The 16,092-nt window shown below is 37.3% G+C and overlaps 1 protein-coding gene across 2 annotated transcripts in view; it reads right to left on the reverse strand.

Annotated features, from left to right (window-relative positions):
• Positions 1 to 16,092, reverse strand: part of PAFAH1B1 (platelet activating factor acetylhydrolase 1b regulatory subunit 1) — an 86,859-nt gene that overhangs the window by 35,577 nt on the left and 35,190 nt on the right. For both annotated transcript variants that reach the window (XM_078068057.1, XM_078068058.1), the window contains exon 2: positions 14,860 to 15,081. In XM_078068057.1, coding sequence (XP_077924183.1) covers positions 14,860 to 14,891 — 32 coding nt within the window. In that variant the 5' untranslated portion in view covers positions 14,892 to 15,081. The remainder of the gene's footprint in view (positions 1 to 14,859; positions 15,082 to 16,092) is intronic.

The raw sequence follows: 16,092 nt of genomic DNA on the forward strand, positions 1-16,092 counted from the left end.
GAAATATATTTTTTGAAACAATCAACAATTTCATAATTTTTGGTTCAAACTCACAAATGAAGTATGTGTTTTGGTTTACTGGTTTATTGTTTTGACAAATCTAACATGAACAAGAGGAAAAAATACCAGTACTCCTACAGTACAGGGTGGTTAAATTACTTGTTATCTGGAATGATCAGAATATGACACATTCTACTGAATGAAATATTTCAATTAAAAATCAATTTTCAAAAAATAAAAAGATTGGGGCGCCTGTGTGACCCAGTTCGTTAAGTGTCCGACTCCTGATTTTGACTCAGGTCATGATCTCAGGGTCGTGGAATTGAGCCCTGTGTGGGGAGAGTGCTTGTCCCTCTTCCTTCCCCCACTTGCACTCTCTCTGTTTCAAATAATTAATTAATTAATTAATTAAATAAAATCTTAAGAAAAAAAATACTCAAAAAATTAAAAGATTATGGGATGCCTGGGTGGCTCAGATGGTTAAGCATCTGCCTTTGGCTCAGGTCATGATCTCTGGGTCCTGGGTGGAGCCCCACATCGGGCTCCCGGCTCAGCAGGGAGTCTGCTTCTCCCTCTCCCTTCCCCCTGCTTGTACTCTGTCTCTTTCTCTCTCTCTAATGAATAAAATCTTTAAAAAAATAAAATAAAAAGATTAAATATAACACAAACAGAATACTTAAATCTCCCTATGAAGACTCAGAAGGCCCCTTATAATATTGTATTGCAAGGCAGTAATTAGAAACTTTAGTGACCGGGTGCCTGGGTGGCTCAGCTGGTTAAGCGACTGCCTTCGGCTCAGGTCATGATCCTGGAGTCCCGGGATCGAGTCCCACATCGGGCTCCCTGCTCAGCAGGGAGTCTGCTTCTCCCTCTGACCCTGCCCCTTCTCATGCTCTCTCTCTCTATCTCATTCTCTCTCTCAAATAAATAAAATCTTTAAAAAAAAAAAAAAAAAAGAAACTTTAGTGATCATTGTATGGGATGTGATAATATAGGCAATATGGTTATAGGCTCCACGATTATCAACTTTTTAAAGTTTAAAAAGCAGCACAATCTCAAAGCATAAGCTAGATAAAAGCAATATATTAAGAAGCTTATGTTTAAATATACAGCTGACCCTCTAAAAAACAGGGGGTTTTGAATTGTGTGAGTCTATTTATATTGTGGGATTTTTTTCCCCAATATATATAGTACAGTCCTATAAATATATTTTCTCTTCCTTATGATTTTTTTTTAAAAGATTTTATTTATTTATTTGACAGAGAGAGACACAGCAAGAGAGGGAACACAAGCAGGGGGAGTGGGAGAGGGAGAAGCAGGCTCCCCACTGAGCAGGGAGCCCGATGCGTGACTCAATCCCCGGAAGCCGGGGTCACAACCTGAGCCAAAGGCAGACGCTTAACAACTGAGCCACCTAGGCGCCCCTCTTTTTTGTTTTCTGAGAAAGAGAGAAAGAGCTCACGAACAGGGCAGAGAGAGAGAGGGAATCCCAAGCAGGCTCCCACTCAGCACAGAGTCTGACTCAGGGCTGGATTTCACAACCCTGATATCATGACCTGAGCCGAAATCACAAGTCAGACACCCAACTGACTGAGGCACCCAGGCGCCCCCCCGCTTATGAATTTCTTAATAACATTTTCCTCTCTCTAGCTTACTTTATGGTAAGAATACAGTATTTAATAAACAAAACATAAAAAATATGTGTTAGTCAACTCTTTATGTTATCAGTAAGGCTGCTGTTCAACAGTAATTAGGTTTTGGGAGGAGTCAAAAGTTACATGTTGATTTTCAACTAAGCAAAGGGTCAGAATCCGAACCCCCGCATTGTACAAGGGTCAACTGTATTTAAAGTCAATGAAAATATACAGCTATTTTTGTGAATATAAACACCTGAAATTGAGAGGATATGGATTACAGTCATAGTCTTATTTCAGCCCCAGCATCAAATTCATTATTTTGCTTTCATTGCCCGGTATGAAGAAAATTCTAATTCACACAGATAAGTAGTACAAACAGTAACTGGATTTAAACAGCTCAAATGCAGTCTCAGAGTATTCTTTAATTAAACGGAACCAAAAGATTTTAAAAGGAATGGGAATACCTGTTTGAAAACTGAACCACTAGTAAGATCTAAACGTTGCTCTCATTCCTATTATAGATCCTAAAGCCAGACAAGAAGTGTTCAAAACTTTAAACCCTAAAACTACCAGTAACAGGATACTGCCATGATGCAAACTGTTGTGGCTACACTTGTCTTCACAACTATTTCCAACATGATGACAATGTGCACCTGTGCGAGCCTTGTGTGGCATCTAACTCAACTCCATGAACATGTAACTCTAGTGTATTCTCTTGTACAATTTTACATGTACAGGTAAGGGCGGATCTTTACTTTTTTTTTTAAAGACGAGGGCAGAACAACTTTCTAATCAATGCTAAATATATGTATATAATATTCATATATGCAAAGGAGTAACTTGAACACCTCAATTAATAGCAGAAGTTAGTTTTTTTTTTTTGTTTTTTTTTGTTTTTTTAAAGATTTTATTTATTCATTCATGAGAGACAGAGAGAGAGAGAGAAGCAGGGGGAGAAACAGGCTCCCAAGGAGCAGGGAGCCCGATGTGGGACTCGATCCCAGGACCCTGGGATCATGACCTGAGCCGAAGGCAGACGCTCAACCATCTGAGCCACCCAGGCGCCCGCAGAAGTTAGTTTTTAAAAGCAAAATACAGCTTAAAAATACATTATAGTCATGAAAAGACATGGAGGAACCTTAAATGCATATAGCCAAATCAAAGAAGTTATTCTGAAAAGGCTATATGAGTCCAACTTTCTGGAGATGGCAAATTACGGAGACAGTAAAAAGATCAGTGGTTGCCAAGGGATGGACAAATAGGTGGAGTAGTGGGGATTTTTAGGGCAGTGAAACTGTATATAGGTAAAGCAGAATTGAAGAGAAGGGTAAAGAAAATTAGCTTTAATGTGTTGGCCAGAATTAGCTAACAGAGATAAACAATAAATTATCTAAAAAGGGTTTCAGATCACTTTAGGAAAGTTGCCAGCTCACCTGAAGAGGATCTGTGAAGTTGAGAGACAACATGCCCCCCGGGCAAAGGACTATAATAAGATGATAGAAAGGTGTTCTAAGACAGCACACTTAATTTCAAGCTATCTCATTTTTTCCCACAAACAGAACTATCCTCAAAGAAGGCTAAGAAGGAGGAAGGATGCAACACAGAACCCATGAATATTTTCTTAAGAGAAGGGGAAAAGTATGCATGGCTGACTCAGTCAGTAGAGCATGCAACAACTGATCTCAAGGTTGTAAAGGCAAGCTCCACACTGGGTGTAGAGATTACTTAAAATCTTAAAAAAAAAAAAAAAAAAGAAAGAAAGAAAAAGAGAAGGGTAAAAGTAATAAAGCAAATAAAATAGAGGAAAGCATGCTTTAGAGAGGAAGAATAACCCCAAGAAGAAGGGGAAAATTAGATAACTCTATATTCTCAAAGAAATCTGTGGTAACATAAAACTAAATAAATAAATAAAATCTTTATTTTTAATTTTTATTTTTTAAAGATTATTTATTTATTTATTTGACACAGAGAGAGAGAGACAGCAAGAGAGGGAACACAAGCAGGGGGAGTGGGAGAGGGAGAAGCAGGCTTCCCGCGGAGCAGGGAGCCCGATGCGGGGCTCGATCCCAGGACACTGGGATCATGACCTGAGCCAAAGGCAGACGCTCAACGACTGAGCCACCCAGGCGCCCCGATAAATAAAATTTTTAAACACAAAAAAAGAAAAGAGAATGTTCCTAAAATAAAATCTAGCTTGGTGAATATGAAGATAGGAGAAAAAACACACTATGGATACACAGGCAGAAAAGTAAGGAGAAATACCAGGCTGACCTAAAACATCTCCACTGCAACTTGTTATCTATACTTCCCTTGTTTAAAAGAGAATTCAATAAATTTTACTTTTTTTTTTTTTAAAGATTTTATTTATTTATTTGTCAGAGAGAGACACAGCGAGAGAGGGAATACAAGCAGGGGGAGTGGGAGAGGGAGAAGCAGGCTTCCCGTCGAGCAGGGAGCCCGATGCGGGGCTCGATCCCAGGACCTGGAATCATGACCTGAGCTGAAGGCAGACGCTTAAAGACTGAGCCACCCAGGCGCCCCAAATTTTACTCTTATTACACAAAAAATAAGAAGTATATTTGCCTTATAAAATATTCAAACAATACTGTCACAAATCTTTGTTCCACTCTACCCAAATCTTATTCTTCTCTTCAAAGGCAACCACTGTTCACAGTTTAGTGCATACCTTCGGGCCTTTATCTGTGTACCTACACATACATAGGCACAGAAGAAACATACATAGTTGGGTGTGTGTGTTTGAGGGGATGTTTAATATAAATGCATCATAACATTTTATTTAGCAAGCTATTTCACTCAACAATAGATTTTAATGCTCTCTGCTTGTAGATAAACATGAATATATGACATTTCTAAGCTGCTATACAGTATCCCACAGATTGGATGTACCATATATGGTTTTTTTTTTTTTAAGATTTTATTTATTTATTTGACAGAGAGAGACACAGCGAGAGAGGGAACACAAGCAGGGGGAGTGGGAGAGGGAGAAGCAGGCTTCCTGCGAGCAGGGAGCCCAATGCGGGGCTCGATCCCAGGACCCTGGGACCATGACCCGAGCCGAAGGCAGACGCTTAACGACTGAGCCACCCGGGCGCCCCATGGTTTTTTTTTTTTAAAGATTTCATTTATTCATCTGAGAGAGAGCAAGAGTGAGAGATCACATAGGGAGAGGAAGAAGAGGGAGAAGAAGACTCCCCGCTGAGTGTGGAGCCCAATACGGGGCTCAATCCCAGGACCCCAAGATCACGACTTGAGCTGAAGAAGACAGACGCCTAACTGACAGACACCCAGGCGCTCCTGGATGTACCATATTTAATATACTCTTACAGATCAACATTTTAGGTTGTTATCAGTTTCTTACCACAAACAACAATGCAACAAACATCCTTTTACATAGCTATCCCCTAGAAAAATACCTGCACATGTGCTGAAAAAGCTCCTTATAAATAAAGCTGTTAAATCAAAGGACATATTTTAAAAGATATTGTCAAACTGACCTTTAAAGAAATTTTAACAATGTATATACTCCCACCACCAGTGTCTGAAAGAACCCATTTCCCCACATCCCTGCTAGTGAAAGCTATCTATCATCAGAGTTTTTTCACTTTGTTCAACTGCTTGGAGAACAAACCGTGTCGTTTTGTTTACACATGTTAAACACTATTTCACATATTTACTGGCCAACTGTAAAATTTGTTTTGTTTGTGAATGGCCTTAGTATTATCTTTATCTCATTTTTCTACTGACTGTGATAATTTTTATGATTTCTTTATATATTCTAGATGCCATTCCTTTGTTACACGTGTTGCAAGCATTCTTCCCATGGGTCACTTATATATTGTTTCAAGTCTTTCTTCATACGGAAATTTTATATTTTGATATAGTCACACGTATCCATTTTTCTTTTGGTTGTCATGTTTGGAATCTGTGGAAAGTCCTTTCCTACCAAAGGCTGTATTTTTTTCTACTACTTTGACATTGTTACTTTCTACGTACTTAACATTTGGAATTTTACTACATTTGAATCCAAATTTATTTTATTTAGTGCAACCTATGATACTGATATTATTTGCTGAATAGTACATCTTTTTTATTGCTGTAAAATGCCATATGATAACATATGCTAAATTTCCATAGATAGGGGCGCCTGGGTGGCTCAGTCGTTAAGCGTCTGCCTTCAGCTCAGGTCATGATTCCAGGTCCTGGGATCGAGCCCCGCATCGGGCTCCCTGCTCGGCGGGAAGCCTGCTTCTCCCTCTCCCACTCCCCCTGCTTGTATTCCCTCTCTCGCTGTGTCTCTCTCTGTCAAATAAATAAATAAAAATCTTTAAAAAAAATTTCCATAGATAAAATGAGCCTGTCTCTGAATTTTATTTGTTCCCCTAACCTATGTGGCTATTCCAAAAATATTTTACTTAACTACCTTTACAGTGATGTTTGGATATCTGGTACAATTAGTTCCTTTCTCACTGATCCTTTAAAATTTTTTCTTAACTATTTTTCAGCATTTTCCTCTTCCAGAAGAATTTCAGAAACAAGCTGGTCAAATTCATGAAAAATTCTGTTTGGATTTTAATTGGGGTTGTACTTAATTTTATTAATAATTTGGGAGCTCTGACATTTTTCCATTATTCACTTTTTTTTCCACCAGAAATAGGGCAAAGAAATCTTTTCTACAACATTACCTAGTAACAAAAACAATTTATTTTTGTATGCCATCTTATTTATGGACAATATACTAAACCCAGTAATTCTGTTGATTCTTTCTTTCTTTCTTAAGATTTTATTTATTTATTTGAGAGAGAGAGAGAGCATGAGCGGTTCGGGGGGGGCAGGGGCTAGAGGGAGAAACAGACTCCTGCTGAGCAGGGTGCCTGACGCAGGGCTCGATCCCAGGACCCCAGGATCATGACCTGAGCCGAAGGCAGACGCTTAACCGACTGAGCCACCCAGGCCCTCTCTTTGATTTTCTATATAGATACTAGCACCCACAAATACGTTTGCTTTCTTCCTAATAGTTCTATCTATAGTTCTTTTTGTTGTCTTATTGCATTGGTTAGAATGTCAAATCTAAGTTTAAATGGTAGTAGAAACATGGGAACTCTGAACTTGTTCTTGACTTTCTTGGGAATGTACTTAATACCTCCAACATTTGCTGTAAATTTCAGGCAGAGAGCCTTAATCAAGTTAAGAAAATATACTCTTCCCCATTTTTTAAGAAAAAACAATTTTTTAAAAAGATTTTATTTTTAAGTAATCTCTATACCCAATGTGGGGCTTGAACTTAGAACCCTGAGATCAAGAGTCACATGCTCTACTGGGTGCCTGGGTAGCTCAGTCAGTTAAGCGTCCGACTCTTGATCTCAGCTCAAGTTTTAATCTCAGGGATGCTTCACACACAGTGTGGAGCCTACATAAACAAACAAAATTAACAATCAAAAGTGGGTATTAAAAATATTTCTGTATCTTTTGGACTGATAATATGATTTTTCTATTATTGATATAGTAACTGCATTAATAGGTTTCTTAATGCTGGAAAACTCTTGTGTTCTTGGGATATATAATACTTGGCCATAATGAACTTTTTTCACATGCTACTACATTCAATTGTTATTTAGTATCTTTTATTATTTGAATTCATATAAAAAATTAGCTTGTAATTTTATTATTTTCCCCTTGCTTAGTGCTACTAACGGGGCTATTCTAGCCTCATAAAATGAACTCTTAGTTTTCCACCTTTTTCTATGTTGTGGAAGACAATATAATCTGGAAAGTTACTGGTCCTTAGAAACCATCTGGACTTGATGTCTCTAACTATATTTACAATTTCTTTTATAGTTACCTATTCAAGTTTTCTACTTCCTGAGCCAATTTTATCACATATATTTTCCTAGAAAATCACCCTGGTAATTCAGATTTTCAAATTTAATAGAACTTTTTCAGGATTTTGAAAATCACCTCTGAGTTCATTTTATGTTGCCTTTCTCATTACTATATTGTTCATTTGTGCCTTTTCTCTTTATTCATCCATTTTATGGTCTTTCTTAAAAGCTAGTTTTTAATTTTGCTAATCAAGTTTACCAGGTTATATTTTCTATTTTATTAATTTCTGCTTTTTAAAAAATATTAATTCTTTCTCTCTGCTTCCTTTGGGCTTAATTCATTGTTCTTATTCTTTTTTTTAAAAAGATTTATTTATCTGAGAAAGAGGGGGCAAGAAAGTATAAGTGGGGGGAGGGGCAGAAGGAGAAGGAGAAAGAATTTCCAGCAGACTCCCTGCTGAGCGTGGAGTCCAAAGAAGTGGGGCTCAATCTCACAAACCTGTGATCATGACCTGAGCCGAAATCAAGAGTTGGTCACTTAACTGACTGAGCCATCCAGGCACCCCTGTTGTTCTTATTCTTGAATTGAACCTGTAGTTCATTTCTGACCTTTAGTTTTTTAAAAGACTCATTAGACCATCTAATTTTCTGTGTGCTACATTGGTTTTTATTACGAGTAACCTCACTATTATTAATTTCTTAATTTCCTACGTTTCATTTTGTTCTCTTAACTCCAAAACATTTATAAGTACATTTTTATTTTTTATTATTTTTTGAAGCTTTTATTTATTTATTTGAGAGGGAGGGAGGGAGGGGAAGAGAGAGAGAGAGAGAGAACAAGCAAGGAACGGGAAAAGGGAGAAGCAGGCTCCCCGCTAAGCAAGGAACCCAATGTGGGGCTCGATCCCAGGACCCTGAGATCATGACCCGAGGCAAAGGCAGATGCTTAACTGACTGAGCCACCCAGGCGCCCCTAGAAGTACATTTTTAAATGTCTACATGGATAGGTTTCTCTTAGCTCTCCTTTGCTATTAATTTTTATTTTATTGCATTATGATCAGCAAATGAAGCCTATGTGATTTCTGCATTTTTGGAATTTGAGATTTTTCTTTGCAGTCTTATACATGGTAATTTTTTCCTTAATATTTGTAACTCTGAGTGGGAAAAATGTGAAGAATCGTTTATTTATGGAAGCAAGAAAAAAATTAATCCCTAACATGTAAAGACTCATGGAGGTCCATTTAGGAGCTCATCTTGAAAAAGATAATGACAAAATCCACCCAACTAACAGAGTAATTAAAAAAGAAGAATGTTCCAAACTCATCAAATTGTATACATTAAATATGTACAGTTCTTTGTATGTCACTTACACTACAATATAGCTGTTAACCAAAAAAGGAATACAAGAATGAGAAAGTTGTGGAACAAAGAATTAGGGGTGAGCAACAAATCAAATAAAGTGCAAATGTTATCGACCAGGACAACCTAAAAAAAAAACAGACTTTCTTCATCTTTCATGGAGCAGGATTAATGGGTAAAAATTTGATACAGAAATAGAGGTATAAGCTTATGTCATTAAAAGTAACTACGAGATGGGGCACCTGGGTGGCTCAGTGGGTTGAGCGTCCGACTTTTGATTTCTGCTCAGGTCATAAGATTGAGCCCTGCGTCCAGCACCACGCTCAGTGGAGTCTACTTCTCTCCCTTCTAGAACCCTCTCCCTCTCCCTCCGCAACACCCTCCCACCCCCCACACATGCATCCTTTCTCAAATCAATCAATCTTAAACAAAAAGTAACTATGAGATGAATTAACAGATAATACCATCTCCAAATTCACAGAAAGACAAAAAATTATTAAAAACAGGTTGTAAAACACAATTCTATCTTACAAATCTGAAGGAAAAAAGATGTTCATGAAATTTTTGTAAGTACATGAAAAATATGTGAAAAGATTATAATATAAAGGCAATAGTGGCCACCACTGGAAAATGGGACTGAGAAACTGAGGAGGGGGTAATGTTTACATTTTGACATATATTAATTTTGGTAATAGAATTGTGTTTATTGAATAGTGAACTTAAAATTGGGAAACTCGTCCTGCCTCTATTACTAGTCATGAAACTGGTAATTTTAATTTCTTCCATCCTCAATTTACCTGTAAAATAAAGATATCTGTCATATCCACCTAAATGAATTTGTTATTATTCAATATTTGTATGCCACAGAATAGTAAAAACAAAGAAGGCAGGCAATATACATTTGCTGAGCTGAATCATACTTAGTAGTACTGCTCAAATGATCAGTTTCTAGTTTGTCAAAATTCATTTCATTTCAACCCCAAAAACACCTCAAAGTATTTTACAAGCTAATTGCTTTCAAGCCTATTAGAAATGCTAAAATGTTGCAAAGGCAAACTGAAGTGCCAAAATGTATCTTACTTGTAAGAGGTACATAAACATTTGTTTATACCTCTCAGTAAATATATATTCATATTATTTTCAAAAATGGGAGAAAAGGCAAACACCATCATTTTATCTTCTTACTAAAAACTCCAAGGTTTTTCTATTCCCCAGGTTTACATTTAGATGTAAGACCAATTTTCTTTGCTTAATGAGCACTTTTAAGTCAATTCTTACCTAAAATTCCCTGCAAATTTAGCCACCTAAGTTAAGTTCTCTCCTCAACTGATTTTTACTCAAATTAAAAGCTCTATTTTGGGGTGCCTGGGTGGCTCAGTCAGTTGGGCATCTGACTTTGGCTCAGGTCATGGTCATGGGGTCCTGGGATCGAGCCCCATGTCTGGCTCTCTGCTTGGCATGGCATCTGTTTCTCCCTCTCCCTCTGCCCCTCCACCCACTTGTGCGTGTGCTCTCTTTCTAATAAGTAAATAAAATCTTTTAAAAAAATTAAAAGCTCTATTTTGGGCCATAATATTTAAATATTAATCTTGGTTATGAGGGTAATAAAGATGATTTGCAGTTGGTGCACACAAGGCATCTAGAAGAAAAAGATCTGACCTGACTTAGAAACAAGAATGATGATTAAAAACCAGATATACACAAAAGTACATATGCAGTTATTAATTACAGTATTATTTATAGTTACAAAATAATGGAAACTACCTAAATGTTCAAATATGGGAGAATGGTTGAAGAAACATGGTATATACACAGTAGACTACTATCTAGTCGTTAAAAGAAAAAAAAGGGGGATCTCTATGAACTGATATGGAGTGAGTTCCAGGAGATACTGCTAATGGAAAAAAAGCCAAGTGCAAAAGAGCACATAAAATATGCTACCTTTTACTTAAGAAAGGAGAAACAAGGGGTGCCTGGGTGGCTAAGTCAGGTCATGATCCAGGGGCCCTGGGATCGAGCCCCACATGGGGCTCCCAGCTCAGTGGAAAGCCTGCTTCTCCCTCTCCCTCTGCCCCTCCCACCTGGCTCGTGCTCTCTCTCCATCTCAAATAAATAAATAAAATCTTAAAAAAAAAGAGAGAGAAACAAGAAAACATACATATATCTCTCTTATCTTTTTTTTCTTTTATAGAGGGAGGGAGGGGCAGAGGGGGAGGAACAGAATGTTTTTTTTTTTTAAAGATTCTATTTATTCATGAGAGACAGAGAGAGAGAGAGAGGCAGAGGCAGAAGCAGGCTCCCCGAGGAGCAGGGACCCTGATGCGGAACTAGATCCCAGGACCCTGGGATCATGACCTGAGCTGAAGGCAGACGCTTAACCAACTGAGCCACCCAGGCGCCCAGAGAGAATCTTAAGCAGGTTCCACATCCAGGGCAAGCCCAGCAATGTGGAGCTCGATCCTATGACCCTGAGATCATGACCTAAGCCAAAATCAAGAGTTGGGATGCTTAACTGAGCCACCCAGGTGCCCCTCTCTTACCTTTATTCAACAGTGAATAAAGTTGGTTCTTACAGGGGGCAAGGAGGGAGTAACTTCGTAGAAGGGATTCAGGAGAGAGTAATACTCCCGAGTATACATTTTTGTATAGATAATGTTCTACATATTCAAAATATTAAATTAACAAGGATGGGAAAGAAGAGGAAATGCAAAACACACAAAACTGAAAAACTGGAACAGATGAACCCAACTAAATTTCAAACGAATAATATAGCCACAGGAGAGGGAGAGAAACAAAACTAATCCAAGTAACTTATAAACACAGTATTCAATTATATATTTTCAGTCTCGGGCAGAATGGATGGGAGGAAAACTGAATACAAATTCTAAACCCTTTCCAAGAAGCTTTGTTTTCTGAAGTGGTAAGAGTGTAACAATTCTGAAACTATTCTGGAAGTATTATAGGATTGAGCAAATGAGTCAATGTGTTGATACTGCTGGGAGTCAGGTCTTAACCATAGGAGAAAGAGATGGTGGGGAGGAAAACAAGAAAGAACCTTGTGGGAATAGACTGGATTTAGAAGTGTCGGGATAGCCTAATGATTTCTAAAATAAGTATGTGTACATGTATATCAGTGGGTCTCAACTCAGGGAGATTTGGCACCCCCCCCCCCCAGGAGAGTTGGCAATGTCTGGAGACATTTTTTATTGTGGCATCTAGTGGGTAGAGGCCAAGGATGTTGCTAACAACTGACAGTGCACAGGACAGATCCCACAGCAAAGAATTATTTAGCCCAAGATGTCAAGGTCAATAATGCCAAGACTGAGAAACCTTAGTACACATGTGTACCAGGGTGTCTGTATATGTTTATACATACATATTTCTTGGTTCTGTCTACTTAAAGAGCCCAGAAGCAGACACCCCATAGCAATAAGTATACTTAGTACCCATATCTTGATGTCTAATACCATTCTCTACTAAGAGGAACCAGGGCTTATTAGAGCAATGACTGATTCTAGGATTAAGGCAGGAAGGGTACACATAAGCATGGAACACCTTGTTATGCTAGAAAGTAAGAAAGTGTCCACAAATAAGGCAATAAATAAGAGCAACCTGAAGAGGCTCCTATGGGCCAGTCTGGAATAGTCATAACACCAAAAGTATAAGAAAAGTAATGAATGATAAAAACATTGAAAATATGAGAACTTAGGAGTTCATACCAATAATGAAAAAAACAACTAAATAAAAAGGAATAAAGAAAATGCTGAGTGATGACTAGTAATGTGGAATGAGTAGTTGTGTGGGAAAATCATCATTCTGCATAAAAAATGGTTCAGGCAAGAATTATCAATGGATGTTAAATCTAGTTGGGGAATTTGATGGAAATAAGAATGTTTTGCATGGAGGTGCTTGGGTGGCTCAGTCAGTTAAGTGCCTGGCTCTTGATTTCGGCTCAGGTCATGGTCTCGGGGTTGTGGGATCAAGCCCCGCATCAGGCTCTACACTCATGGGGAGTCTGCTTGAGATTTTCTCCCTCTACCCACTCCCCACCCCAGTCTCTTGCTCTCTCTCAAATAAATAAACTTAAAAAAAAAAAATGTTTTGCATGGTCTTAAAATGTCTCCCTAACTTATATTTGTTGAAAAGAAATTAAATGTAACTATACAGTGGAGAAATCAGGCATCTTGACTGAGGGATCAAAATTAGCATCACCACTGGGAGGTAGATACACATGTGTCTCTAGACAGGATATCCTGATAAGAATACAAATTACTTATGTAGTATTCTGGCCAAGAATACATAATCTGAATCTAATCATGAAGAAACATTAGACAGCTGCAAAATGAGGAATATGCTATTTAAAAAAACCCAAACAAACAACCATTCCTCAAAAATATTGTCCTAGGGATGCCTGGGTGGCACAGATTGAGTGTCAGACGCTTGGTTTTGGGTCAAATCGTGATCTCGGGGTCCTGAGATCGAGCCCCACGGTGGGCTCTGCATGGAATTTGCTTGAAATTCTTTCTCCTCCCTCTGCCCCTCCGGCTTGTGCTCTCTTTCTCTCTCAAATAATAAAGCCCCCATTGGGCTCCGTGCTCAGTGGGGAGTCTGCTGGAGATTCTCTCTCTCTCTCTCTCTCTCTCTCCATCTCTCAAATAAAGAAATAAATCTTTAAAAAAAAATACGGACTAAAGAGAAATGACAACTAAATACATTACCTAATCTTGTACTGGACAGTGTACTAGAAAGGAATGATAGAGAGAAAAAAGAAAGCCAACAACCCTGCAACAAAGGATATTATTGGGTCAACTGACAAAATTGGAATATGGAAAGTAGATTCAATAAACGTATTATGTCAATGTTAAATTTGCTGACATTGCTAACTGTCCTGTGGTTTTATAGAAGAATATCCTTATTCTTAGAAACTGCACACCCAAGTATCTGGGGTAAAGATCCTTGGTGTATGCAACTTACTCCCAAATGGTTCAGGAAAAAATACTGCATGTACACACACACACACACACATTTGTATAGAGTACAAATGATAAAGCAAATGGTACAAAATGGTACAAAACAGGTGAAGTGGATAAAATGTACATTAAGTATTCTTTGTACCAATCTTAGAACTTACCTTTAATTTGAAATTATTTCCAAATAAACAGTTTTGTAAAAAGCAACAGAAAAATTTTTTAAAAATCTAGAACATGAAGCTAAATTATTCCTCTATATTCTTCACCTAAAAAAAACAGAATGCTATAAAATATGGGATGCTGTAAGATACTATCAAATATCAGTGGTGAAATCATTTTATGCCTCTCTCATTAATGCATTTACATTAACTAGTATGTTATCTACCTCATAGAGTTCAAATCCTCTAATAGCCCCTGGATGATAAAAGATAAAAAAAATACAGTAAGGCAAAGGAAAGGAAATTAGCAGTAACAACAAAAAAGCTTTCATTTTTCTTTTTTTTTAAAAAAGATTTATTTATTTATTTGACAGAGAGAGATAGCGAGAGCAGGAACACAAGCAGGGGGAGTGGGAGAGGGAGAAGCGGGCTTCCCGCTTAGCAGGGAGCCCGATGCGGGGCTCGATCCCAGGACCCCAGGATCATGACCCAAGCCGAAGGTAGACGCTTAACGACTGAGCCACCCAGGTGCCCCTCACTTTTCTAAAACACATATTCTAGACAAAAATATTTAGAAGAGCTTTGAATAATCTATTTTCCTACTGAACATAATATATTTAAGACAAGCTTAGAATAAAACTTATCCCAACTAACTTATTTGTTCTGCTTTAAACTATTTGTTCTGCTTTAAACTTCTACACAATAAAGTCACAAGGGTAAATAACACTACTTCAAAGACCCAGTTTTAAAATCAGACCAAACTGCCCAAAACAGTATTTGAACACTTACAATAATAGTTTTAATCTAAGAATAGATCTCCCAAAGCTGTATTTTAATTCACTACTTTGTCTTTTATGAGAAGATTTTTTAAAAAACACAAAACCAAGAAACTTACAGTTCATCTCGTTGTCTCTGGGACAGCACCATTTTGGCTGTAATATCAAGCTTCTTTGATATAGTGGTATGTCCCTCCTTTGGGAAAATCAGAAAGCTTTGTGATCCCTGGATTTATAATTAAATATGCCACTAAGTGGCGTCCACACAGGGGAAGACGATTCTTTTACAAGTGAATCCAACCAGTAATCAGGAGATAGTCAACAAATAGGGTTCATTCCACCTAAGGGGGGGGGGGAGAGAGAGAGAGAGAAGATAATTTCTTTCACTTAGAATTTAAATTATTTCTAAATTACTATTTGCAGTATACACTTTCAAAGACAAGGTTTACTTAATGGTAATATGAACATCAGATGTTTTCTGTTATAATCAATGCCGTAATATTAGTATATATTTTAAACTACCTTTAATAGTTTACTGAGCCAAAACAGCATTATTTTCAAATTTACCCATGCCCAACCAGGTCACCTGCCAGAAAATATTGATACCAATTTTATTAAATTTCAAATATTAACATATAACTTCTCTAGACTATAACCCTCCCTCAAAGTAAAAAAAATTGGGGCACCTGGCTAGTTTATTTGGTGGTGCATGCAACTCTTGATCTTAGGGTTGTGGGTTCGAGCCCAATGGTGGGTAGAGAGATTACTTTAAATTGAAATCTTTTAAAAAATCATAACTGAAGTAATCTTCAAGACTGAATATGTCAGTAATAATCTTAGAATAGTTGATATTATTATGCAAAAAAGTATTCAGCAAACACATGCCCTCTTAACCAATGCATTTAATCAAGAAACAATTTCATGTTATTTCAATTTATTTTGTGTTCTTTAGAAGCACCTGTTTTCAAAATAAAAAACTGAATGGACTACCCTAAAGTCTATGTGCTCATACACTAATCCAATTCTCTAACCCAGTTTTTGGATAATATTACTCAGTATTTCAGAGCTCTTTCCTTATATTTGTAACACTGTAAAATCAATTCCTATATAACATCTAAAAAGTATTGTGATCAGTTTAATCAGAGTAAATGTAGGTAAAAGTTAAGAAAAATAAAAAACTATTTCTTTTAAGAATTATTCTTTAAATCTCCTATTTTACAAAAAAAAAGTAAGTTTAGTTTATCTTCTCACACTGTACAAAAAATAGCTAGAAAGAATTTCCACTGTGTTTAGAAAATATATTTGAGATAGTCTTACTTAAAATGCAGACTACTGGTACATACAAAATTCTG

This window comes from Halichoerus grypus, chromosome 2, assembly GCF_964656455.1.
Source record: "Halichoerus grypus chromosome 2, mHalGry1.hap1.1, whole genome shotgun sequence".
Classification (NCBI taxonomy): Eukaryota; Metazoa; Chordata; class Mammalia; order Carnivora; family Phocidae; genus Halichoerus; species Halichoerus grypus.